The 26,106-nt window shown below is 49.3% G+C and overlaps 2 protein-coding genes across 9 annotated transcripts in view; one reads left to right on the top strand and one right to left on the bottom strand.

The window, feature by feature from the left end:
• The window catches only part of Sez6l (seizure related 6 homolog like), a 164,175-nt gene that overhangs the window by 124,989 nt on the left and 13,080 nt on the right, over window positions 1-26,106 (top strand). For 5 of the 8 annotated variants that reach the window (XM_031337421.1, XM_031337420.1, XM_031337424.1 and 2 more), the window contains exons 10-11: window positions 16,539-16,735; window positions 19,341-19,535. In XM_031337421.1, the coding sequence (XP_031193281.1) occupies window positions 16,539-16,735; window positions 19,341-19,535 (392 nt within the window). Of the gene's footprint in view, window positions 1-16,538; window positions 16,736-19,340; window positions 19,536-21,384; window positions 21,577-26,106 lie in introns of all 8 variants that reach the window. The other 3 variants (XM_031337419.1, XM_031337418.1, XM_031337417.1) reach the window with 1 other exon arrangement.
• Window positions 6,764-9,034, bottom strand: LOC116068183 (coiled-coil domain-containing protein 121-like). Its single transcript, XM_031337426.1, is given in 2 exon segments — window positions 6,764-7,540; window positions 7,543-9,034. Coding segments are annotated over 2 exon segments (1,374 nt in total). The 5' UTR covers window positions 8,855-9,034; the 3' UTR covers window positions 6,764-7,478.

Below are 26,106 nucleotides of genomic sequence, written 5' to 3'. Positions count from 1 at the left end.
AAAAAAAAAAAAAAGCAAATGAGGAGAGAGAGGCCAAGTGCTGCGGCTGCAGACAGCACCCACACACTCGGGAAGTGAGGGAGGGGGCGGTCCACTTCGGGAGACATACCTCAGCTACAGCAGAGGAAGAACAAGTCACAGAGGTCACTGGGAACCTCCGAACTGAGGCTTCAGGCAGAAAACTCCATTCTAGAGCAGTGTGGGAGCTGAGAAGATGGTGCAGTGGGGCTTGCCTCACAAGCGTGAGGACCTGAGTTCAGAGCTCCTGTACTCATGTAAATGCCAGATGGGCGTGGCAGCCTACCTGTGACCCCAGTACTAGGGAGGGAGGATGGGGTTCCCCAGGCAAGCTGACTAGCCAGTGAGACTCTGCTTCAGTATATAAGGTGGGGAAAGACACTTTGACATCAGCCTCTTCTTCTGTGCATCATGTCCTCTACATGCACACACATGCATGTGCATATGCAGCGCGTACCCATGCACATGTGAACATGCATGCACACACACGTGCACACAAGCTGTTGCCTATTGCTCTTGTGATGAGTCACAAACATACAATTCTGCTGACAAGAACATCGAGAACATCGACCCACAGAAGTTACCGGGCAAACTCATGGGAGCTGCCTCTGAGAAGGATTGACTCCCGGGTTTTTATTTCTGAGGAGGGGGAATTACACCCAGCGTCAAGCCCCACCTAGTAAGTTGTTGAGGATCTCCCCCCCCCCCAATTTCTGCTTATCTTGGCCCTCCTCTCTTTGGAATCCTCTCAAATGTGCGGTTTTGCCTCACATCAAGACATCCGCATCCGTGGGTGCTTAGCTTGGCTGAGGATGGAGGGAAAATGGAGTCTCTTTCATCAGCCCTGCTGCACACCAAATATTCAATTAACCTTCAGCTTGGCACCAGATTGGTTTTATGTCCATCTCAAAGCCCGTACATGGCAGAGAGGCTCAAACCATTAACTCAGAGTCCTTCGCCACAGTCAGGCCAGGGCAGCAGCATCCGGTGGAGAATTGCAGAGAACTGGTACCCTCTTTTCCTTGTTACGCAGGCAGATGAAACGAATGTTGGCACCCCAGTTTCCCTCCTCAAAGCATTTTGGGGCTGCCCTGTACAAATGTTAGAAGGGAGCTCAGGGACGAATGAACCTCCAGCCCTGTAGGGCCAGTGACGGCAGGCAGGAGAGGACACTAGTGTGACATTCCAGAGACAGAGACCTAGGGCTGGGGAAGCCTCCGCTGGCTGTGGTCAAGCTTCTGTGGGTCTCCAGTTATGTGAACCCTTCACTCTGACTGGCTCTTTTCTCACACCTCATACTAGAGAAAGGTATGTTATCAAGGGGCTGGAGAGGCAGCTCAGTGTAGAAAGTGCTTGCTTGCTGTACAAGATCTGAGTTCAAGACTGAAGCACTTACACAAAGCCAGGTATGGTATCACACTTCTGTAATCCCACTGCAAGAAGGGAGGCAGAGACAATGATCGGTTATCTGGGCTGCACTCACAATCTTCTGGGCTCCTCTGAAGGTCACTTCTCTGGCTCCACCCTCTGCAGCACACACCGCTGGTCTTCTAGGCTCTAGCTGGCCCCGTTCCATTGCTGCTGCTCTTGGTGATCCTCTCATGGTACGGGCATCTCCAAAAATGCTGGGTCCCTACTGCAATTGGGCTGCACCTTCACCAACAACCTCATCAGGACTCTCTTCAGGGACCCCAGCCCTGCCACACAGTGCCAAGCCTCAGCAGCTCTCCATGACCTCTTCATGCCTTCAAAACCAGGACCACCTGGTGACCCTTAACAGTACCAAGTTCAGCTGCCAGCACAACCTTAGCAGCTTCTGGAACACAGCTTCTGTGTGCTGAGCCTGAGGAAACACTTCCCAGATTTCACCTCAGGGATGCTGGTTTCTTCTTCGTGACAGCTGATCCTTCAACCCCAGCTGACCAGCATCTATTGTCCCACAAAAGCAAAGACTCAACTTTATTGTTTCTTGTCTCATATTAATCAAGCTCCTGGTAGCCAGACACCACAGATTCTTCACACAAAACACCCCGTAAAGTCTTTGCTTCCCTCTGAAACCTCACAAGCCAGGCCTTCATCATCTACACTGCCCTCGACATTCCAGTCTTCCCAGCTCCTGCAGAACAGCTCACTGAGCTCTCAGCACTCAGTGGCTTTTCTAGTTCAAGGTTCCAAAGTCCTCCCTCAACTCTTTCCAAAGCACATGGTCGGCTCTATCACAGCGATACCCCATTATCCTGGGGCCCATGTCTGTCTTGGGTTTCTATTGCTGCGATGAAACACCAGGTCCAAAGCAACTTGGGGAGAAAGGGCTTATTTGGTTTACACTTGCACACCACAGTCCATCACTGAAGGAAGTCAGGACAGGAACTCATGCAGGGCAGGAACCTGGAGGCAGGAGCTGATACAGAGGCCATGGAGGAGTGCTACTTACTGGCTTGCTCCCCATGGCTTGCTCACCAGCCCAGGGATGGCCCTGCCCACAATGAGAGGAGAGACCCTCCCCTCTCAATCACTAATTAAGAAAATGCTCTATAGGCTTGCCTACAGCCCAATTGTATAGAGGCATTTTCTCAATTGAGGTTCCTTCCTTTTGGATGACTCTAGCTTGTGTCAAGTTGACATAAAACCAGCCAGCACAGGGAATAAGAATGCTCTCCATGGGTACCTGACTAGAGCTCCCTGATGTGACATGAGGGTAAAGAACCTGACTGTATGTTGCCCGAGTCCTGAGACATTGAGTGAGGCCGGAATCAAGCATGGCAGGCTCTAGGCACAGCCGAAGCTCATGGCTGCTATCTGGGTCTGCAGTGAGAAAGAGCCTAAGTTGAGCAGAGCGACAGAAAGCTTATGAGGTTTGGAGCTGTTGAAGGATCAGGCCTTTCAGAAACCACCGGCTCCACAGAGGATAACAGGACAGGCACGGGGGGGTGGGGTGGGGGGAGGAAAGAAGCCACAGTGAAGGCTCCAGCGTGTGAGCATGTGAATGCCTTCAAAACAGGAGAATGGCCTGAAAAGATTCCTTGTAGTGAAGGGGACCCTAGAGGCTTGTGCCAGGATTCCCTGGCAGCCGCTGAAGCCTGGCCATGTGAGGCAGGATCAGAGTCTCTGCAAAGAGGGCCCAAGAGGTAAGTGCATGAAGCTAGGAGGAGGAGGAAGCCCAGCCATGATGGAAACTGCAGGATACTGGAAGTGCCAAGACCATGGGGCACCCGCCAAGGAAAGGTACAGACTCAGAAGAGAGGCAGACCAAGAGAGGATGCAGGAGCTGCAGGCAGTAGAATCGGAGGAGAGGGGGATACCAAGCGTTTATTATTCCATCTTGAGCCCCAGGTGCTTGTCATGAAGTGGAAGGGTTTGGGGTTTCCCCCACTGGGTTTCTGTTGCTCCGGTCTGAGCTTTTCTTGCTGGGCCTTCCCTCCTGCTTTGTTTTGGAATGACACGTTCACTCTGCCATCATGTCGGTAGACATACAAAATTTGCCTTTTGCCTTTAGCTCGCAGCTAAAGGACTAGTTAAAGACCCCGGTGACTTTTGGCGTTGGGTTGAGTGCATTTCGGGCAGAGATGGCCGTGGACATCATACGGACATCAGGGACAGAAGGCTGTGGTGTGGTTGGGGGATGGCCGCCTCAGATCTGTGTATTTGAGTACCTAGTTCTCAACCAGGTAGATCTTGTGGAACCTTTAGAAAGCCTACCTGGAGAAAGTTAGTCACTGTGAAAAGGGGGTGGGGTTTTGAGATTGTTACGGTCAGCCCCACTTCCTGTCCACACTCTACTGAGTGCAGACGCAGTGTGACCGGATGATTCCGGCTTGTGTGGCCATGCTTCCTGGTCAAGATGGACTGTGTCCCTTGAGGCAAAACCACACACCCACACACCCATGTCCCCTTGAGTAGCTTCTCGTCATCATGTGATCACAGCCAGCTAACACATCATGGAAGTCCAGAGGCAGATCTGGGACCTCGTTTAACAAAACAGGAAGTGGCCAAGACCCCACTCTGAACCTCACTGGATCATGGACTAAGCGAGTGGGCTACCCTGTGTGGGCTGTGTTTTATTATTTTTACAACCCAGCTCTAATGCCAGCTGATTTTCGAGTGGTAAAGCTGCATATAAATGGGCTTGCCTCTCCACTGAAGTTAGTCATTTGACAGATGAATCATGCGTCTACATGGATATAATTCATATTTAAAGAATTGCATAAGCTTTGGCATTCTTCCATATGTTTTCCTGCCTAAATCAGCCTGCAAATGCCTCTTGGACGACCCTTCAAGGGCAGAATATCTGCATGAGGGTCTAACACTTGTCTGCAAGGGATGCAGGAAGACAGGGCCATTGGCTCATCATTTCTTCCTATGTACACTGTGGAAGGCAAACTCTAGCTGTGCAGTTACAAAGCTCTTCCACCACCTTCTCCCCATATCCCGGCTCCAGACCAGCCCTCCCCACCCCACCTTTCCTATCTTTCAGAGGGCTTCTAAAATACTTCCAAAACACAGCACAGATGGCTTACTTGACGAAATAAAGGTAAGGTTCGCATTGGCTTTGTTAGGTACTCCTAACTGCGATCCATGAAACAAAGTTAATTGCCACCAAGGAATATAAAATATATGAGCTAAAATAATGCAGGGTGTCCCCAGAGAACAGACAACACTTTCTTAAGAAGGAAGGCCTGACGCCTGAGCAGACTGCATCGTGTTTGTGACTATTTGGGGGCTAGAGATGCCGCCATTTCAGGCAGTGAGACTGGTCCCCATGGTGTTGCTTGTAACTATTTGATTCCCATTTTCTGACAGGTAGGCCTCCAGGTGTTCTATACCACACTCCTTGGAGACACAGAATGTGGTGTAATCTACGAGTTAAGGTATATCCCTGGGCAGTGGCGGCGCACACCTTTAATCTCAGCACTTAGGAGGCAGAGGCAGGTTGAGTTCAAGGCCAAGCCTGGTCTACAGACCAAGTTCTAGGACAGCCAGGGCTACAAAGGGAAATCCTGTCTTGGAAGATAAGGAGAAAGAAAAAAGATGCCAGGCTCAGCACAGTCAGACATACTTGCCTTGAGCCCTAGGTCTCCTGTGGCTTGCATAGATGGCTTCTTCTAATTGACCTCCAGTTTCCCTGCCTGCAAAGTGCAAACAGTCTTCCAACATGGGAGGCAGTGTGAATGGTCATCCTGTCACGGGAAGCATTGTTTCTCTGAAGCTAGGTGTGGTATCAGGAACTGTTTGCAGCCGTCCAATGGGGCTAGCTGCTCTGGTGAAGGTCCCGAGGAGGACTGAGGTGTCAGTCGGAAGGCTGAGAACCCAAGAATGGGATGTGGACCTGCCTGGGGCAAGACCAAGTTGGACAAGACTTGAAAATGTGGTTCATGCAGTATGCAGGGTGACCAACGTGCCAGTTAACCAGTAACTTTCAGGGCCAAGAGAAGTTCTGGAACAATCTCTGGGAAAGCATGCGGTGCATGGGGCCCCTTCCAACTCTGAAATGGGAAAATCCTGAGTTAGGGTCCTGCCTTAGTTTGCATTGCTATTGCCATGGTGAAACACCATGACCAAAAGCCAGTTTGGGGTGCAGGGTTTATTCAGCTCACTCATCCACATTGTTGTTCCTCACTGAAGGAAGAAGCCTGGGGCAAGAACTCAAGTAGGGTGGGAACTGGAGGCAGGAGCTGATGCAAGGGCCATGGAGGGGTGCTGCTTACTGGCTTTTGGTTCTTTTGGTTCTTTGTTACTCAGCTCTGACCACTGGACATGGCACACACAGCCATAAATACTACATAGGGAATTAGAAGGAGATGGCGGGGGGGGGCAATTGTCCATCAGCTTCAAACCACAAGGACTTGGCCATCTGCCAGACCTTGTGGCCTCTGGCTGGGGAAGCCAATTTGGCACTCCCTCTTAGACCCTTCAGGTGTCCTGTGCCCAGCGAGATGGACAGCCAACACTAAAACTTTGATCTAAAATCCTTCCCTGTCACACCCCCACCTTCCACCTTCCTTCCCACTGTCTGTGCCCTCTGACTCTTGTCCGTGCCTTCTGACCCTTACGGTCACGTTTCATCTTGAATAATCACAAATAGGCTTTTGTTTTGGGTTGTCGACCAGGTATGGAATACCAAGCAGTGCCTCACCCTGCACTTGACTCACACATCATGAAGACTTAGCCCAGTGTGGCAGCTTTGGAAAGATTCCAGTCAGTCCTCCTCATGCCCTCCCACAAGTTTCCTCCACACCACCTCAAGGCAGCCTCCCCCAGTAGCAGCTGTGTCTGTCTGTCTGTCTTTCGTATGTCTCAGGATGTAAGTCATGGATTCCTGTCCCCCAAATGTTTCCAAGTATCTGGGAGCCCCCAGAGTCCTACTATGCTGAACTTGTGGAGTTGCCACCTTTCCCTTCACACAATGGGTGCTCAATAATGATTATGAGAGAGCCAGGCAGAGTCTCTTGAACTCCAAGCACCACAGGCATCTGTATCTTTTGCTCCTGCAAGTGCTGGGTGAGGCTCAAGTGAGCAGATGGAGACTGGCCAGTCCTGCCTAAGTCAGACTTCATGGTCATAAGCTCCAGGCAGGAGGAGATCCGGCTGGCCTCCTTCCTTTATCCCCTAGCAATCTACATGTAGTAGCCAAGCCTTCAAGGGTGCGGGTGCGAGCAGCTTTCGTTTAAGTCCCCCAAGGTTTATTTCTTCTACATAAAAAGAAAGAGCTGTGTGCTTGGGTAACGATAAACAGATTTTTTTTTTGAATAATCATAGGTAGGCTTTTATTTTTCAATATTGTTGCTTGAGAACAGAACATTTCATGTGCAAGTTAACTCTGTAAGCCAAAGGTACATTCAGCAATTCATTTCTTTGGCACAGTTTTAAATGAGTTCATGTTTTTATAGCTAAGTAGAAGTTAAAATTCTACAATGTAAGGCTGAGGCTTTTTGCCTGGAGCAACACCCAGGACTCGAGAGCTGGCTGGATTTTGTCGCACAGGAGCACACGGCCCAAATGCGGGGCCATGCTCTCCATCACCACCCACAGCTCTGTAAGCAATCTAGCCTCAGCCGGGCACAAACGCCAAGAACCCAGTTCCCCAAATGCCACCCTGCACCCACCTAAGACACCGATGCTCCTACTGTGAGATGGGCTGATTGTGTGCAAGGTACCCATTACAAAATGCACCCCTGTCATCATGAAGGCCACACTAGAGCAGGAATTGAGCACTGAAGTCTGCAATGGGGAGCACGGGAGGTACGGGGTGCTCGGGAGGTATGGGGAGCACGGGAGGTACAGCTTCTGAAGAGCAAATTTTCCCAATGCTGTGAAGCTTTAGGTTAGGCTAGCCCTTCGGGTGCTGTGTGGGAGCCAGGCCTGAGGGACAGACCAGGACCCCTCTGCCCCTCTGAGAAGTTCAGGCCTCTCCCCACCCCCCCACCTCCCGCCTCTGTCCTCTGCATTATCATATAGCATCGTCATTCTTTGTGTAGTGCCCCAGCTTCAGCTCCAGTCTGCTTCCTGGGACATGGCAGCATTACTTAGGATTGGCTTTTGGCCTGACACCCAGTAGATGGCCCAGTGCTGGGTGCTCCTTCTGCTGCCGGCGGTGCTCCCTCTGCTGCCGGCGGTGGTCCCGCTGCTGTAGGCGCTCCCTCCCCCTGGCCAGAGCCTCCAGGTACCACTGCTGTTCTTTCCACCGCTGCTTTCTCCGTTCCAGCTTCTCCTTCCGGTCCTCCAGCTTGCAGAATTCCCAATCCAGCTGCTGGAGCTGTGTTTGCTGCTGCCTGTGCCGAGCATTGAAGTCGTGGCAGAAGTCCTCGTGAGCCTGTTTGGCCGCAGCATCCCAGGCCTTGATCTTCTTCTTCAGCTCTCTGGTGATGTCCTCTCCAGACTCTAGCAGGTTCAGATCCTCCACTTGCTTCTCCAAGGCGGCCCTTTCCTTCAGGAACTGAAAGTGGGCCTCTTGGTCCAGGAAGAAGATGTCAGCTACTATGCTGGCTTTCTCCAACTCTAGAGCTTCTATCTCCCGGTCCTGGCTCTCCTTTATGCGTGCTGTGGGTGCCAGAGCCTTCAGCTTCTTCTTCAAGTTGGCTTCAAGTTTCTTGTCCCCCATCAGCTGCTTCTGGAGGCTTCCCGTGCGTGAGGTGAAGGTAGAGACCAGCTCTCGCCTCCTGTCCTTAATCTCCTGACACTGCTGGGTGTAGTCTTTCCACAGGGAGTCATACTTCTCCTGGGTTTCCTGTTTTTTCTTCGTAAGGAATTCCAAGAAGGGCTTGTTTTCTGCTTCCTCGAAGGCCTTTTCATCCTGAAGCTCCCTAGCGTTCCTCAACAGCACCGCCCTTCGGTATTTAGCAGCTTCCTTCTCCTGCTCCATCTGATTCATGACCACCAGGGTCTTCCTCCTCACCTTCTTCTCCAGCCGTGTCATTGACTCTGGTTTCAGGTAGCTGTTGAGAATGGTCATGTGGGGAGCCTCTGTAAGGTAGCCAGGGAAGTCTTGAAACTCGCTGTGGCTGCTTTCCTGATTTTTGAGGCTGATACTAATCTCCGAGGAGCAGGAGCTTATGTCTGTGGACCTTTTATAGAGGGAAGGGAGTCCCGTCAGCCTTGAATCCTCTCCCTGTTCCTCCTGTTCGCTGTAGACTAGCTCTGGCCATCTCACCCTGAAATCACACAAGGCCTTTTTCCTGCTCAGGAGAGTCTTGTATCTGGGTGTTGGGAAATCAGTGTCTTCATGCTGAGCAGGGAGTGCAGAAGGTACAGAAGTCCTGGCTCCTTCTCTCTGGGGAAAGATGGTAGCACGCCTGCCTCTAGTGTTCCAGTTTGGGTAACTTTGACCTTGGGGCTCCATAGTCCCTTTGCCTCCTGAGGGCGTTGCTCTCCACAAATCCCACTACCAGATACTCCGCACCTTCTGCAGGCTACAGTAGTCCCAGCAGGCCATGGTCTGGGTCCCTAAAGCCTCCACTTTCCCTACATTGCCCCAGCTCTAGCACACTGACCGCCTTTGTCCAAATCCTGGAACCAAATGGGTTCTCTGCACAATGATGGCTTAGAATGTGGAATGTTCTGGGAGTCTAATTCTTTGGCCTGCTAAGGCCCAGTAAGAGGATTTCAGGGATAGAGGGATTCACCTGCTAGCAGGAAGGCTGTGGGAGAGGGCGGGGCCAGATAGGGGCGGAGCTTGAGGGGTGGCCTCGAGGGAGGGTCCTGTAATGAGGGGGCTCTATGGGGCGGGGCCTGTAGGTAGGAGAGCCTGACGTGCTGCGAGAGGTGGGGAGGAAAGAGGAAACCTGACTGGTGGTAGGCAGGGACTGTGGAGGTTGGTAGGGCGGAGCCTGCAGGGGGCGGGGCGGCTGGATGGACCCTAGGCTTAGAGCTTGAGTTCAGCAAGGTAGGAAAAGTTTCAGAGGCTTAGCTCCTATGACGGACAGCATCTGTTCTTTCTCAGCCCTGCCCGGAAGACCTTTTGCACCCGTGACCTACACTGTATGGGCTGGGAGGAAGGAAGGAAGGTACCGAGGGCTTAGAGGCTCCAGGCTCTCAGCTTTGCTTCACAGTGTGGAGTTTTGAGCACATTCTGGGTTCCCTGTGGCATGAGCGTCCTCCTGATGGGATGGGTGGGGCTTGTACGGCCAACTACCTCAGTTTCCCAGGAAAGGAGAGCCGCCTCAAAATTGTATCCAGCACAGCCACGTCAGTGCCGCGGTTACAGTGTTGTGAAGGCCCCGAGTGTGGAGCGAATGGCCTAGGAGAGGACTCGGAGGAAAACTTCCCATACACAGCAGCTGCACAGCACGGAGGGCCCCTCCCCTAAAGCATGGCCACTGCACTGGCTGGCTCTCCCTGCTGTAAAGGACAGTTGAGGAACCTCCTCCCCGGGAAGAGGGTGCTTGGCTTGTGTCACAGGAGGTTTCAGTGCTTCCTAGCCAGGAGACCCATAGGAGCAGCAGGAAGCAGGAAGAGGTGTCTGTCTGTCTGGAGGCACGCGAGGAGGCTTCTGGGTCAGTCTATGTATAGGAGATGTCCTGTGTGCCACCAATGACCTCATCTCTTGCCCTGCTCCAAGCTTGGGTCTCAGTTCAGCTCTGCTGTGTGTCTGCTGTGGGTGCAGACAGCAACTCGGTGCCCGGGAAATGGGAAAATGGGGGAGTGGAGTGAAGAAAGAGTGAAAGACAAAGAGGAGAAGCCAGAGGGAAGGGGAGGACTCAACAGACACCTCTAGTCCCAGCACTGGGAGGTGTTAGCATAGGCTGGCAGATAAGATAGTCCCTGTAAATTTGAAGCCAGCCTGACTTCTATAGCTGCTTCCAGAGCTACCCAGTGAGATCTGGTCTCAAAAGAAAAGAAGAAAAGGGAGGAAGGAACCTGGGACACTGTCTTTCAGCGATGGACACAAGCACAGGCTTCTGTGACCTCTGACACCACCACCCCCGCCCCCGTGTCATCAACCACCCACCAGGTCCTCTGTCTCAGTTTGGACCGAGAATGGTGATATCTCCAGGACTGTTCTTTTAGCTCAGGGCTGGCTGCTTCAGCTATGGGAGTAGAGGATGGAGGGTGTCTGTGGTTCCATATAATTTATTTATTTATTTATTTATGGTTTTTTTTTTTTTTTCAAGACAGGGTTTCTCTGTATAGCCTTGGCTGTCCTGGAACTCACTCTGTAGACCAGGATGGCCTCAAACTCAGAAATCCGCCTGCCTCTGCCTCCCAAGTGCTGAGTTTCTATTATCTGTGAAGATCGTCTGTCATGAGGATTTTGACTGAGATGGCAGGAAGTCTGTACATTTCTTTGGTAGCGTGGGCACTTTCACGAAATTAATTCAAATATTAAGCATGGGATTTCTTTCCATTTTCTAGTGAGTTTCCAGTTTTGTTTTGTTTTTTTTCCAGAGATGCAAAGTTCATTATAGAAGCTTTTCAAACACCTTGGTTGGGTTTATTCCTAGGCATTTTGAAGCGGTTGTGAATGGAGGTGTTTCCATGATCTTTTCCTCGATTTTTTTTTTTTTAATTATCAGCATGCAGAAGGCTGCTGACTTGGTAAGTTGGTTCTGCCACTTTGCTGCAAGCATTCATTCCTTTCAGTTTCTAGAGGTTTTCTGATGGAACTTTTGTGGTCTCTTGTGTATACTATGTTTCGTCTGGAAATAGAGATAGTTGGTTGCTAATTGTATCTCTTTAATTATTCTTTCTGTTGTCTTATTGCTCTGGATAGTGGGTACAGTGCTAAAAGAGTGGGGACAATTGGCATCCCTAGCTTACTACTGGTTTTAGTGGAATCATTTAAGAGATTATTTTTCTCCGTTTAGGATGGTGTTAGTGGTGGATTCTTTTTATTAATCATTTTATTCATTTACATTTCTAATAATATTCCCCTTCCCTGTTACCCCTCCACAACCTCCCTGTCCCATCCCCTCTCTCTCCCTCTCTCCCTCCCCTTTTCCCCTATGAGGGTGCTCCTCCACCCACTCACTCACTCCTGCCTCACTGTTCTAGCAACCCTCTACGCTGGGGCATCAAGCCTCTATAGGACCAAGGGCCTCCCCTCCCTTTGACATCAGATAAGGCCATCCTCTACTACATATGTATCTGGAGCCACGGATCCCTCCATGTATGGTTGGCGATTTAGTCCCTGGGAGCTCTGGGTGGTCCAGTTAATTGATACTGTTCTTCATATGGGGGTTGAGATCCCCTTCAGCTCCTTCAGTCCTTCCCCTAGCTCTTCCACTGGGGTCCCAGTGGGTTTGTTGTATACAACATTTATCTCTTATTTCTAGGACATCCATCATGAAGTTGTGTTGGATTTTGTCAAAGGTCTTTTCTGATTCTATCATGGGCATTTGATATTTCACCCATTGGTATGATTTATTACATTTATTGATCTCTGTAGGTGGAGCCATCCCCACACCTCTAGGATTAAGCCAACTTGATCATGGTGGATGAGCTTTCTCATATAAGTCTCTATTCAGTTTGCAAGTGTTTTGCTGAGGGTTTTGGTACGTATGTTCATTGGGAATGCTGGCCTGTTGGTTTTTTCTTTTCTGCTGTGCCTTTACCTGGCTTTAGAATTAGAGTGATCTTGGCTCCATAGGAAGAAGAATTTGAGGGCGCTCCTTCAATTTCTTTTCTTGAAACGTAGTAACTTAAGCCTTCCTTATGGATCTTCTTATCTGAGTCTGGACTTCTTTTTGAGTTAGAGGCTTTTCCTTGCTGCTTCAATCTCCTTTGTTATGGGTTTGTTGATCTCTTCTTGGCTTAACTTCTGTAGTTCTGGTGAACCCAGAAATTCATCCGTTTTTCTAACTCGATGTGTTTTCTAACCTTTACTGGATCCCCTCATAGAATTTTGAATTTCTTTGGTGTCTGTTGCAATGTTCACCTGCTTGTTTCTGATTCTTTTCATTTGGGTCCTCTCCTTCTTCTAGCTAGTTCGGGAAGGGCTGGTCAATCTTGTTTATCTTCTCAAAGAACAGCTCCTAGATTCGTTGATTCTTTGTACTGTTTTTTCTTTCTACTTCATTGATTTCTGCTCTGGTTTTCATTATATTGTCTCATCTCCTGGATTTGGGTGTGGTTTATTCCCATTTTTTCCAGATTATTCAACTCCATCATTAAATCATTTATTCATGTTCTTTCTGATTTTCTTTTTTTTTTTAACGTAAGCACTTAGAGCTAAAAACTTCCCTCCTAAGACCATTTTCAGTGTGTCCCAGGCGCTTCATTGTGTTGGTCTTTGTTTTCATTTAATTCTGGGATTTAAATTTTTTCTTTCTTGATTTCTTCTTCGACCCATTAATTGCTCAGTGATGCATAGTTTAATCTCCATCAGTTTTTGTAGTACTTGAGATTCATTTGTTGTTGGTTTTAAGCATTTTAGCCTCATGGTCAGATAGAATATGCAGATTATTGCGGTTTTCCTTTATTTGTAAGGATTTGTTTTCTATTCCAGGATGTGGTGTATGTTAGAGAAGCTCCCATTACCCACTGAGCAGAACGTGTGCTCTTTGGCATTTTGGTAGACTACTCTGTAGATAACAGTTAGGTTCATATAATGTATGATGTCATTGCATGCTGATGTTTCTCTGCAAATTTATTTTGTTCAGATAACCTGCCTACTGGAGAGAAGGAGGTAATTACTGAGTTGGAGTTAATCTGTGTCTTTAAGTCCAATAGTACACCTTTTATGAAATTAAATGTGCAATGTTTGGGATTGTAATGACTTTCTGGTTAATTCCCTTAATAAAACGAAGTATATTTCTCTACCTCTTCTGGTTTATTTTAGATGGAATCCTATTTTGAAAGATGGTGATATTTGCTTATTTCCCTAGTATCATTTGCTTGAAGTACTTTTTTTTTCACCCTTACACTTTTAAGGTGGTTCCTACCTTTGAAGGCAAGTTGGGTTTCTTGTAGACAAGGAGATATATTTGTTTCTTAATGCATTTGACCAGCCTGTGTCTTTTGATTAGAGAATTGAAGCCATTAGTATTTAAAGTTATTTTTGAAATGTATATGATGCTGGGTGTGGAGGCACCTTTAATCCATTTCTGGAGGCAAAGACAGACAGAACTTTGTGAGTTCAAGACCAGCCAGGGCTACGTAGTTGGAGCGAGAGAGAAAGAGAGAGAGAGAGAGAGAGAGAGAGAGAGACAGAGAGACAGAGAGACAGAGAGACAGAGAGACAGAGACAGAGAAAGAGAGAGGGAAGGAGGGAGGGAGAGAGGGAGGGAGGGAGGGAAGGAAGGAAGGAAGGAAGGAAAGATAGGCTGAAAGAAAGGTAGATGTTGATGTGTTTATCCTGCCTCTGCTTGTGTGTGTAAGTGTGAGTGTGTGAGTATGTAAATGTGTGTGAGTATGTATGTGAGTGTGTGAGTGTGTGTGTGTGAATGTGTGTGAGTGTATGTGAGTGTGTGTGAGTATATGTGAGTGTGTATGATTGTGTGAGTGTGAGTATGTGTGAATGTGTGTGTTCTTAGTCCTATTTTGTATTTCAATAATGACACTTTTATCTCCTTTCTGTACTGTCTTGGCTGTGCTTATTTTTCTTTTAGGTCCAAACTCTCACTTCCACTCCTCACTGTTGAGTTGCTTTAGCAGACATAAATTATTTTAGCCTGTTCATATCATATTGGAAAGCTTTTTCTTTTCTCCTTCAACAATGTGAGATGGCTTTTCTAGGTATAGTAGCCTAGGTTGGCATCTGTGATCTTTCAGAACTTGAAGTGCCAGGCCATTCTGGCGTTTACTGTTCCCACTGAGGAGACAGCTGTTATTCTGGGTTTGCCTTTCTATATGACTCGTGGTTTCCCTCCTGCAGTCCCCTCTCTCTGCTTTGTATCTTTAGTGCTATGCTGTGCAGAGTTTCCTCTTCTGGTCCCATCTCTTGGATGCTCTGTGTGTCTCTTGTGTCTGTATGAAAGTATCTTTCCTCACTTTGGGGAGGTTTTTTTCTACGACCTAAATAGAGTCTATGCCATGGCTCTGGAATTATTCTCCATTATCTATGCCTATAATTCCAAGATTTTGTGCTTTCCCAGTGTCTTGAATTTCCTTCAGATTTCTTTTGAGTGTTTTTAATTTTGTTAATACTTTGTGCCTGTCTAATATCTCTACTTTGTCTTCCAGTTCTGAGATTCTTTCCACTTGCTCCGTTCCACTTACAAGGCTCTCTCCATTGTCTTTCTAATTAGGTTATTGGGTTTTTCAAATCCATCCTTGCTTCTGCTTGAGCTCTCTTCAGTATTTCTGTCTCTTTATTCGATTTGAGTTTTAAATCCTAAATTGTCTTCATCATCCACTCATTGTGCTTTCCTGGGGATCACATTAATCATTGCTAATCTCTAAATTCATTGAGCTGTTTGTTTTGTCTGAATCCTTTGCATTCCTTGATGAATTTCATAATTGTTCTTGTAAATTTTATGTCCTGGAGTTCATCTAGGTAATTGTTATTAGAGAACTAGTCTACGGCGGGTTTGGGGGAAGGGTGATTGTGACATACTGTCCTGGCCCTTCATATTGTTTGAGTTTTGTGATAAGACTTGGACATACAGACTTTAATGGTTGGTTATATGTCTGACATGAGATTTTAGGCAGCTTCTGTGGTGGCAAGCTTGGTTGGGGGTTTACTTATGGCTTTTTTTTTTTTAATTTTGGTTTCTGTTGTCACCCAAACTTGGATAATTTCAATCAATCAGACATGAGGAGCTGGTAAAAAACAAAACAAAACAAAAAATAAAAAACAAAAAAAACCCAAAAAACAAAAAACAAAAAAACCTCCTTCAGTTGCTCATGGGCAATTTTGATCAGAGGAAAGGAGGTAATTCCAATTAAGAAGGGACCAAAAAAGTATGCGATGGGACCAATGGTGAGATCTGTTTAGGCACTGGTACCTGAGTTCTGCCAGGGAGTTAAGGATGGCACTGGCCCAAAGTTAGGCTTAAGACTTGGGCATGGTATGAACAGGCAAGATTCCAGGAACTCACCAGGATACACAGGTGCACAAATGTATACCCCATCCCAATCTAGGTTAGATGCTGAGTGGGGTGCAAGCTTCCTAGGGTCTTTGAGACTCACCAGACTGGACCAGTGCACAGAATGTGCAACCTGGGCTATATTTGAAATTGGATGTGTCATTGGGTGGGCTAGCATCCAGTGACACACCAGACCAAAGTGGAGCACAGGAAGTATGACCCTTGCTATGTCTGGAGGTTGGATATGGTGCCAGGAAATTGCAGGGAAGGCAGGCACTGGGGTCAAGTGGACTCGGCAGGCTAGGCTGGTATACAGGATGTGCTACCAGCCTGGAGCCTGTGGGTTGGGAAGGGCCCAGGACAGGCTCATGAGGTTGTCCTGGTGCACAAGATATGAGACTGGCTAGGTGTGGTGATTTCTGAGGGTTCAGGTGGGATAGGATCAGGCAGACTCAGCAGGTTTCCCTGTGTGTCACTGACCATCCACCTCGGTCCTCAGTGTCAGTGGTGACAAGGCCTTGTCCTGCAGATGCACTCACCTCACTGTTCCTCACACAAGGGAGAACTCTGTTGATTCTGAGGAATAAGAAGCAGTTTACCTTTCTCTGATGAACAGGCAGGCTGTGGTCAGCAGGGCCTGGAGAACCACAGTAACATCAGGTGCCCTCACCACCTTTGCTCAGCATCTTCAGCATCCAAGAAGAAAGAGCATGGCACATCCCCAGCACAGAGCCCTGTGCCCAGCGCTCCACTGCACCATCAAACAGTGTTAGTAGGATAGTGGAGCCTGCCCATTATTGTGCAGTATTTGGCTTCACAGACCCAGCTGGGGAGAGCCACTTTATAAAGGCCTCTTCTAGAACCCATCCTTCTACAGACCTGCCTGTCGTGTTTATGGGAGGGATCAGTGTGGCCTGGTCCAATATGCAGTCCTGCTTCCTAGCCTGCAGCCTGACACAGTGCATGTCTGAAGGAATTCTGTGTCCCTCAAAAGGTTACATGGTATTTATGCAGACAGGAGCCTCCAGTGACCCCCTCCTCTTCTCTCTGCCCATCAAGCCTGAACCTGAGCAACAGTGACATCCTGACCATCTATGACGGTGACGAGGTTGTGCCCCACGTCCTAGGCCAGTACTTTGGCAACAGCAGCCCTCAGAAGCTCTACTCCTCCACACCGGACCTCACCATTCAGTTCCACTCAGACCCTGCTGGACTTATCTTTGGCAAGGGCCAGGGATTTATCATGAACTATATAGGTAGGTATCCCAAACCATCTGTCTTATTTGTGTTGGAGGAGATGCATGGTGTTTTCCTGTGGGTACATCTGTGTGGATGCTGAATCTGTTTACTGTGCTGGCATAGTTGTCATGGGTGGTTTTAAAGAGGGTAGGCTCTCTAGTCCTGAGGACCAGGGCTCATGTCCTAGCACCACTGTGGAAGGCTGTGTGACCTTGCAAGAGTCAGTGAGCCACTCTGAGCATCTTCACATGTGTGTCAAGTGGAAATACTGACTGCCTCAAGGTTTTACGGCTGTGAACAGACACCATGACCAAGGCAACTCTCATAAGGACAACATTTAATTGGGACTGGCTTACAGGTTCAGAGGTTCAGTCCATTATCATCATGGTAGGAAACATGGCAACATCCAGGCACGCATGGGGCAGGAAGAGTTGAGAGTTCTACGTCTTCATCTGAAGGCTGCAGCAGGAGGTTGTGTGCCACACTAAGTGTAGCTTGAGCATAGGAGATCTCAAAGCCCACCTCCACGGTGGCACACTTCCTCCAACAAGGCCACACCTCCTCCAACTAGGCCACACCTCCTAAGAGTGCCCCTCCCTATGGCCAAGCATTCAAACACATAAGTCCATGGCCAAACCTCTTCAAACTACCACAGTGCTGCATGGTTGATACTTCTGGGCATTTCTTTTGCCCAGAGATTGGTTAGACCCTGGTGCTAGCTTGGCCATGAATCTCAAGTCATCATTTCAGATTCCTAGTGCCTGCCAAGGCCTTCCCAGGCCCATAGTCAAATACACAGAGGTACATACATCTCATCAGAGCCATGCCTGTGTTAATTAATCATCATGTTTCTGTGCCGTGTGGGATAAGGATAGACAGCGTCATGATTCTTGACCTCATTCTGTGGTTGAAGACAGTGAAGCGGAATGTGTTTCTCAGACATGACTGGAGCTGCACTTTTCCTTTAAAAGAGAGGAAAGATCAGCCTGGGCTCTGGCTTGCATGAATCCCTAAGAGCCAGGCATGGTGGGGGATGCTTTTACTCTTAGCACTCAGGAAACACATGCATGTGGATCTCTGTGAATTCAAGACCATCCTGGACTATCTAGCAAGTTCCAGGTCAAGCAAGGCTGCATGATGAGATCCTATCTTAAAAGAAAAAGGGAGGGGGGAAGGAAAAATAGAAGAGAGACTCATGAAGTCCTTGGAAAGATAACGATTAGAGATTTAAGGACATCTTCAGATATACATTGAGTCCAGGCTAACTATGAGGCCATACAAGACTTCCTGAAAGTAGAAGAGAATGAAGAGGCGAGAAAAGGGGAGGGAGAAGAGGGAAGGACAGAGACACAGACAGAGGCAGAGGGAGTTTGTCTGACTATCAGACCAGTCTCCTTGCTTGCAGCAGGGTTAACAAGAGCTTACGGAGACAGACAGTCTGTCTGCTGGGGAAAAGCAGAATTTCCATTTTCCTGGTAGCAGCCTCTAGAAACTGAATGGCAAGTGCACTGGCTGGTTCTGTGTGTCGACTTGACCCAGGCTGGAGTTATCACAGAGAAAGGAGCTTCAGTAGGAGAAGTGCCTCCATGAGACCCAGCTGTGGGGCATTTTCTCGGTTGGTGATCAAGGGGAGAGGGCCCATTGTGGGTGGTGCCATCCCTGGGCTGGTAGTCTTGGGTTCTATAAGAGAGCAGGCTGAGCAAGCCAGGGGAAGCAAGCCAGTAAGGAACATCCCTCCATGGCCTCTGTATCAGCTCCTGCTGCCTGACCTGCTTGAGTTCCAGTCCTGACTTCCTTTGGTGTGATGAACAGCAATGTGAAAGTGTAAACTGAATAAACCCTTTCCTCCCCAACTTGCTTCTTGGTCATGATGTTTGTGCAGGAATAGAAACCCTAAGACAGCAAGTGTAGGTGACTCAGCCATGGCCACCCAGGTAGAAAATGGTGCCAACAAAGTAAACTCTGAAAGGGACAGGATTCTGCACAGGGGTGTGGCACAGCAGTGCCCACTGAGGGTCAGAAGGTCAAAGCTTTCTGTCTGACAGCATTTGGCCAGGTGTCTGCCCCATGTCTCCCTCTCTGACCTTCCAGTATGGGCAACTGAGTCCCAAACCTAAAAATAGCCCCCCCCAAATCCCCTTCAGGCTACCCTAGAAGTTTGCCTGTCCCCTTCTGGCAGACAGCCTGCAGAGGTCCTTTCTCCAAATAAAACTGCAGTAACATCTTGGGGAAGAGCTGCTGGCTGCTCGGGGTGGCTTTCCTTGGGTAGTCAAGGATGCCGCTGTCCCTAGGACATAAAACTGCCTCGGGTCTGCTCACTGTTCACTCTGGCACAAGGACAGTTGGGAGTAAGGTTTGGACTGTCACCTCCATGACAGGGTCTTGTAGGAGGAAGAGAGGATCCCACCAGTGGCGAGCTCAGCGATGCCTTTGGGTCTCCTGGGTTGTGACCAAGCTTCTCCAGCAGTACACAGCACTGGCTTTCACTCTTGTCTCTCTGGCTTTCACTCTTGCCTTGCTGTGAATCGATCCTCCACAGGCTCAGGAGGCAGCTGTAGTGCACATGACTCTGAGTCTGAAACCGCTTCTCCCAAACCTAAGGAAGATGTCTTTGTTTTAAAGAGGTGTCACGGAACGACTCCTGCTCAGACTTACCTGAAATTCAGAACGGCTGGAAAACCACCTCCCACACAGAGCTGGTCAGGGGAGCCCGGATCACATACCAGTGCGACCCTGGCTACGACATCGTGGGAAGCGACACCCTCACCTGCCAATGGGACCTCAGTTGGAGCAGCGACCCCCCGTTTTGTGAGAAAAGTAAGTCAGCTTTTGTGTCTCTAAGTCATTGGTTGCAAAGCCCCTCCTAAGGGCACATGCCATGTGGTACTGACCACCTGTTTAAGGTGGAGCTGCCTTCCTCTCTTGAATAGTTTTATTGGAACCCCAAACTCTGGTGCCTACAACCTAGCAGAAATGCGAATAAATAAAGTGCATTGGGTGGAAGGCGACAGGGGGCAGTGGGGACTGTAGCAAATGATAGTGTGTCCAGCCTGTGTGGAAGTCATGTTGGCCCTTTAAAGCCAAGTCCATCCTAGTAACAGCTGTGCCTCCCTCCATAGACAGCTAGCATCCTTCCTCCTGACTCCAGGGTGCGGCCCCCAGGAGTACAGAGCCAGCCATGAGCAGTAGCTGTGCTCCCTGTCCTGAAAGGGGGATCAGAAAGGCGGTGCTGCTGGCTTCTCGCTGATGTCCTACAACAAGGGAAAGAGCTGAGCCTGCAAGCAGCCTCTTCTCCCGGCAGCAAAGTCCTGTTGCGGGGGACATCAGGGTGACAGTTTGATATTTTGCAAGGCCAGAATCAGAACAGCAAAGGATGAAGGGGATGAGAAGGGACAGGGCAGGAACTGGGCCACATAAGGAAAAAGACAGCAACTGGGCAACACACGAAACACTACTGACGAGCCCCAGTCAGCCATTTGCACATGTGTGGCACCTGCAGCACCTGGCACACTCAGACAGACACAGGGAGGCAGGTAAGGTAGGTGGATGGATGGATGGATAGATAGACAGATGGACAGATAGGCAGATGGGTTGATAGGTATAGATGGACCAGGTCTGTACATAGATAGTTACTGACATTTCTAATGTAGGTATTTCCCTGTATCTCTCCATGTATAGATGTACATTTATCTCTTTCTGTGTATGTATATGTGTGTGTGTGTGTGTGTGTGTGTGTGTGTGTATCCATGTACATGTGTGGAATCCTAGACACACATATGTTTATGCAGATAAGATGGAGTTATAGACCATATATTTAATATGCAATGTGTATGATATATACATATATATGGTAACTAATATACAATTATATGTGGCATATCATCTGTCTCTCTATATATAAAACTATATCTAGATGGATGGGTGGACAGACGAATGGATGGATACATAGACAGATAGGTGGATAGATGGCTACATGAATGGATAGATGGATAGGACTGACTGATGGGTGTCTAGACAGACAGACGGCTTTGGGTAGAAATAGCTGCAGATGGATACTGCACATGAAGGGATACATGTGAATGAATGCCCATGGAGGGATGCCCGTGAGGGGATGCACACACATCAACTGTCCACGGCCGTTCTGACTAGGATGGTGGATGCTGTTCGCAGCACTCAGGTGTTCACTTCCTCCCTTCTTAATTAGTTTACTGTTTCCCTTTTATCTGTATTGATTTTTTAATTAAACTGCAATTGATGCTTGTTTTCTGGTGTCAGGCAGGCATCACAGAGAGAACAGGGCAACCCTCACTTGCTTTCTCCCACTCTGGCTGTTGCTCAGGAATTCACGGAACGGAAGCTCAAATGGAGCCCTCCCCTTTTCACTGTGCTCCCTCTCCTCTTACAATGCTCCCCACCCATGCTCACCCTCCTCAGGGTTGACTTATACCTTAGAAGTAGGTTGAAGACCTAGTGAGAAGTCTTGGGACACATTCAGGAATACCACTCCAGTCTCTTCCTACCTGACCTGTTCTCCAACCACCTCTGAGAATCTGTGTGCTGGGTCCTCAAAAGGGCCAAGGGCTGACCTGGGAAGCCTTCTGCAGGAGAAGATCCTCCTGTAAATCTTGGTGCGTCGCTGTGTGTCCATGTGCTCTTCTCTCGGCAGTTATGTACTGTACTGACCCTGGGGAGGTGGAGCACTCCACCCGCCTCATCTCAGACCCTGTGCTGCTAGTGGGCACCACCATCCAGTACACCTGTAGCCCTGGGTTTGTGCTTGAAGGGAGCTCGCTTCTCACCTGCTACAGCCGCGAGACGGGAACTCCCATCTGGACATCTCGCCTGCCCCACTGTGTCTGTGAGTCCATGTGCAATCCGGGGGGCCTTGTTTCGGGTGCTGTGGAGGAGAAAGACCTGGGGCGGGGAGGCGTCAAAGCGAATGCATGCATCATCAGACATCCGGCACTGATGGGGAGCTTATGCAAAGGCCTCAGGTAAACCCAGTAGCCCTCTGCCAAGCCTCCCTCACTTCTCTCTCACGGACCTTGCTGTTGTCTTCTTGTCAAGTTGAGGGTGTGGGGGCTGGGGAGAGTGGCTCAGTGGACGAGTCACTGGCCACACAAACTTGAGGGCCAGAGTTTGAATCCCCAGCACCCGTATAAACATGCCCAGGAGACAGAGACAGGGGATCCCCAGCTGAGCTTTTAGCTAAATAACTGGAGCACAACTCTGTTCAGAGAGAGCTACCAGCTCAGTAAAGCCGAAGGTAGTAGAGAAAGATGCCCAAGGCCAACATCAACCTCTGGCCTCCACGCACATGTTGACATGTATAAATGACATGTATAAATGCAGTCACACACATGTATGCCCACATGATGCCAACCTGCACATGTTTGCAGGACACACATACATGCAAAAAAGGAAGAGAGAGAGAGAGAAGAAAGGGAAGATTCTAAAGCCAGTTATGGGGCATGTCTGCCATCCATTTGGGGAGACTGAGGCAGGAGGACCAAGAGTTCGTGGCCAGGCTTGGCTTAACGGGAAGACCTTGTCTGAGAGATAGTGGAAGGGAGTGCCAAGGTTCAGAAAGGCCTAGGCCACCAGCTAGTTAACACTAGTTACCAGCTGCTTAACAGAGAGTTCAGTTGCAAGGCCAGGCTTCTGATGAGCCCCAGGGTCCTGCCCACAGCAGGCTACTGACCAAGGCAGCGCAAGGCAAGAAAAGAGCTGCACACATCATGAGGGTTATTCAAAACGGTCGTGTTCCCAGAACCCATTTTGGGTGTCTCACAACTGTCTGTGACTCCAGCTCCAAGGGACCGGACTCATGACACACTCAACAAACACACCTGAGCCTCAGGAGTCTGGGGGACCCAGGAACTAACTCCCAGATGATAAAGAGAAGAGCAGAGCCCTGGCAATGGGCAGCTGGTGGCCTTGACTGCCCCTCCTGGGTGAATACATTCTGTGACCTGTTAGCCAGGCCTGGCCCCCAACAATTCCAGCAGCAAGCAGCCCCACCAGCAGACGGGCAAAGCCACTGGAAAGCAAGGGGTCCAAGTCCTGAGGAGGCTGTTCGTCTGTATAGCTGTGTGTCTCACCTTGGGTAGCACACTGCTGCCTCAACTCCTCTGCTCCTGTAAGAAAAAAAAAATTGACGTGTGACGTGTGTCACTTCTGATTGACAGAGAGTAGTCAGGGTGAAGACTTCCTCTCTCCTTGGCTTGTGACCAAGATCCTGCTTGTGCAGACCTCTGTAAATTACAGAGAGCTGAGGTTCATGGGGAGTGCAGCCTGTGCTACTATAACTAGCCAGTTACAGAGAGCTGAGGTTCATGGGGAGGAGTAGCCTGTGCTACTATAACTAGCCAGTTACAGAGAGCTGAGGTTCATGGGGAGGAGTAGCCTGTGCTGCTATAACTAGCCAATTACGGAGAGCTGAGGTTCACGGGGAGGAGTAGCCTGTGCTACTATACTGGCCAATTACAGAGAGCTGAGGTTCACGGGGAGAAATAGCTTGTGCTACTATACTAGCCAATTACGGAGAGCTGGGGTTCACGGGGAGAAATAGCTTGTGCTACTATAACTAGCAAATTACAGAGCTGAGGTTCACAGGGAGGAGTAGCCTGTGCTACTATGGCTAGACACTTGAGGCAGATCAATTTAGAAAGAAAACAGGTTCATTGAGAGCCTGCCGCTCCAGTCTGTAGGACAGGGTGGTTGGACTGATTTGCATCTTGGCCAGAGTTTGTGGTGAAGCAGAGAGCTGGGACCAGGGTCCCTGTAAAGTAACAGCCGGATGACCTCCCCCCAGGACACCCTTGGGAACAAAGTTCAACACATAGAGCTCTGATCAACACTCAACATCTGAGGTAGGGGCAGCCCCCAGAGCTCAAAGCATAAGCTCTGGGCTCTGCCAGAGACACCGCGTATTCAGAAGCCCCATTCACACAACTAAGGCTGCAGAGACCCCAGGTGAGAGGATGGGCCAAGCCAACTGTCTCCAAAGACAGCCCCACAACAGGCCACCAAAACCCCAAGATCCCCAAACCTGGAGCTTCCCTCCACTGGATCCAAAGTTTCTGGAAATCTCAGTGTCGGGTGCAGAACTGAGTGGGGCCAGCTTCCCTGACACCCACACTAATGAGCTCACAAGTCACAGTAGGTGTCAGGACACCAGGAGGCTTAGGGAGAACCTGCGGAGGGGGGAGACAGAGGAATGGGGCAGCCTCACTGGAGGAGGAGAGAGCCTCACCAGGCTGGGATTAAAGGTTGGCCACTTTTTCCTTGTGAGACACTAGACAGATGAGTTGCCTGGGCCTCAGTTTACTCGTCTGTGAAATGGCAATGCAGCAAGTTGTTGTCAATGGATGCCAACTTCCCACAAAGCCCGTCTCCACTGACTGATATGGCTGCTGTGGCAGGCCACTGACCCAAAGGTTCTTTGCCACGGATAAGAAGAAAGGAAGACACTTGGATTGGATCTGTGTTTCAGGGTCATTGCAAGACCCTGTAAAGACATGATTTCTGAAGTAGCTTTGGTGGTGTACACCTGCAATCCCAGCACTGCTGGGGCTGGAGGATTGTAAATTCAAGGCCAGCCTGAGCTACATAGTAGCAAACCGACAAAGCTGGCGGTGGGTGGCTGCTGCAGGAGATACAGGTACTTTGGTCGTGACTGCCGGGATCTCGGAGTCTTAGGATGGGTATCATCTATCCAAAATGAACATCCAACTATTTGAGCGCCGAACAAAGTGACGAATGAACCCATTAACCATACCATGATGTCACCTATTTTCCACGGAGGCCGGATTTGCAGTCACCTAGGGGACACACCTCTGGACATGTCTGTGTGGCATTCTTAGAGAGAAGACGCTGCCACTGGGGACCCTGGATGTGGGGGGTACCACCCCATGGCCAGAGTGCTGTGCGGAATACAAAGGGCACTGTGTCTCTCTGCCTCCTGACTGTGGTTACAGCGTGACACTGCCTCGTGCTCCTGGCTCCTGGCCTCCATCAACCAGGGGGGACGATGGACCCTCCCCTTCTGAGCAGCTTTGGTCAAGGGTTGGTATCACAGCAACCAAAAAGCAAGCAACACGTCAAAAATGAACTGTCCATTTCAGAACAGAATTCTGCACCAGGCACGGTAGCCACACCTGCGATCCCAGCATCTGGGGTCGTGGGGGTGGCACGAGGGTTGTGGAATCATTCTGTAATTCAAGATCAGACAATTACATCTAATCAGAGGATTATAGAGAGATCTCCTGGGGTGCCACTGCCATCTGCTGGTCACTTCTGGATACTACAGGGTACTATGGGGTTTGCAGGGGGCTTTGAAGGCACCCCTCTGTTCTAGGAAGATGGGGGCCCAGATCCTTCTGAATGCTCAGCACTGCTGAGCCCTGGGAGGACTGAACACAAACCGGCTCACAGCCTGCACTCCTCTTGCTGGCCCCGAGCTCAGGCCTGGCATAGTCTACCAGGCCAAGCAAAGAAACCAGGGACAAACAGTCCTGATTTCCAGAGTGGCTCGAGCACCTGGTGGTGCCTGCAGGCCTTCATGCAGGCAGAGCCCGAAGAACTGTCTCCATTTGGATGATAGTCATTTGCTTCATCAAGCAACAGCAGAAAGATTAAAACCACCATTTAAACTGAGTATCCTAGCACAGGAGTCTCCTCTCCACCCTGGGCTGGGGTGAAAGCAGGAAGCTCATGAGTTTCAGGCTGCCTTGGGCTACAGAGAAAGAAAGACCCTGTCTTTTAAAATACAAAGGCTGGGATATAACCCGCTGGTCTCCCACAGTGTTTACCAAGACTCAGAAAATAAACTAAAACTTAAGTTTAAAAGCTCTCCTTTCCACTGGCCCAGGAACACTCTTCAGGTTTTAAAAATGCCTTGTCAGTATCTCAAGTTCCAACAGTGGGTATGGAATGCAAGAAGTCTTGAAGATTTCCCAGGGCTTAAGGGAGGCCACATGGCATGATTGAAGACTTGGCTGCAAGTCTCAAACTCTGTGTAGAGCCAAGGGTGAACTTGAAGTCTATGGATGACTCCCATTTCATGGGACAGCAGCATCGGCCAAGCATGGCACTCATGAGCCACCTGGCTCCTTTGGGGAGCTGGTTTGAAGCGAACTCGGCACCCTTGGCGCTCCTGTAAAGGCCTCCTCTCACAGGAGGAGGCTCTCCAGCACATGAGGCTGCATCTGTCTCCTGCACCCACCATTTTTATCAAACCTCCCACGTGTGTGTCTATGAACCTATGAGAACACGGAGTGTACTGGATCTCAAGGGCGGGACACTGAGGGACCCACTCATTTCTCTGCCGGTCCCACAGCTGGGCAAGGCTCTCGGAAATGGGTATGAGTCCTACCACAATCATCTG

The sequence above is a fragment of the Mastomys coucha genome, unplaced genomic scaffold, assembly GCF_008632895.1.
Source record: "Mastomys coucha isolate ucsf_1 unplaced genomic scaffold, UCSF_Mcou_1 pScaffold22, whole genome shotgun sequence".
Classification (NCBI taxonomy): Eukaryota; Metazoa; Chordata; class Mammalia; order Rodentia; family Muridae; genus Mastomys; species Mastomys coucha.
This window is presented reverse-complemented; position numbering and strand designations above follow the sequence as displayed.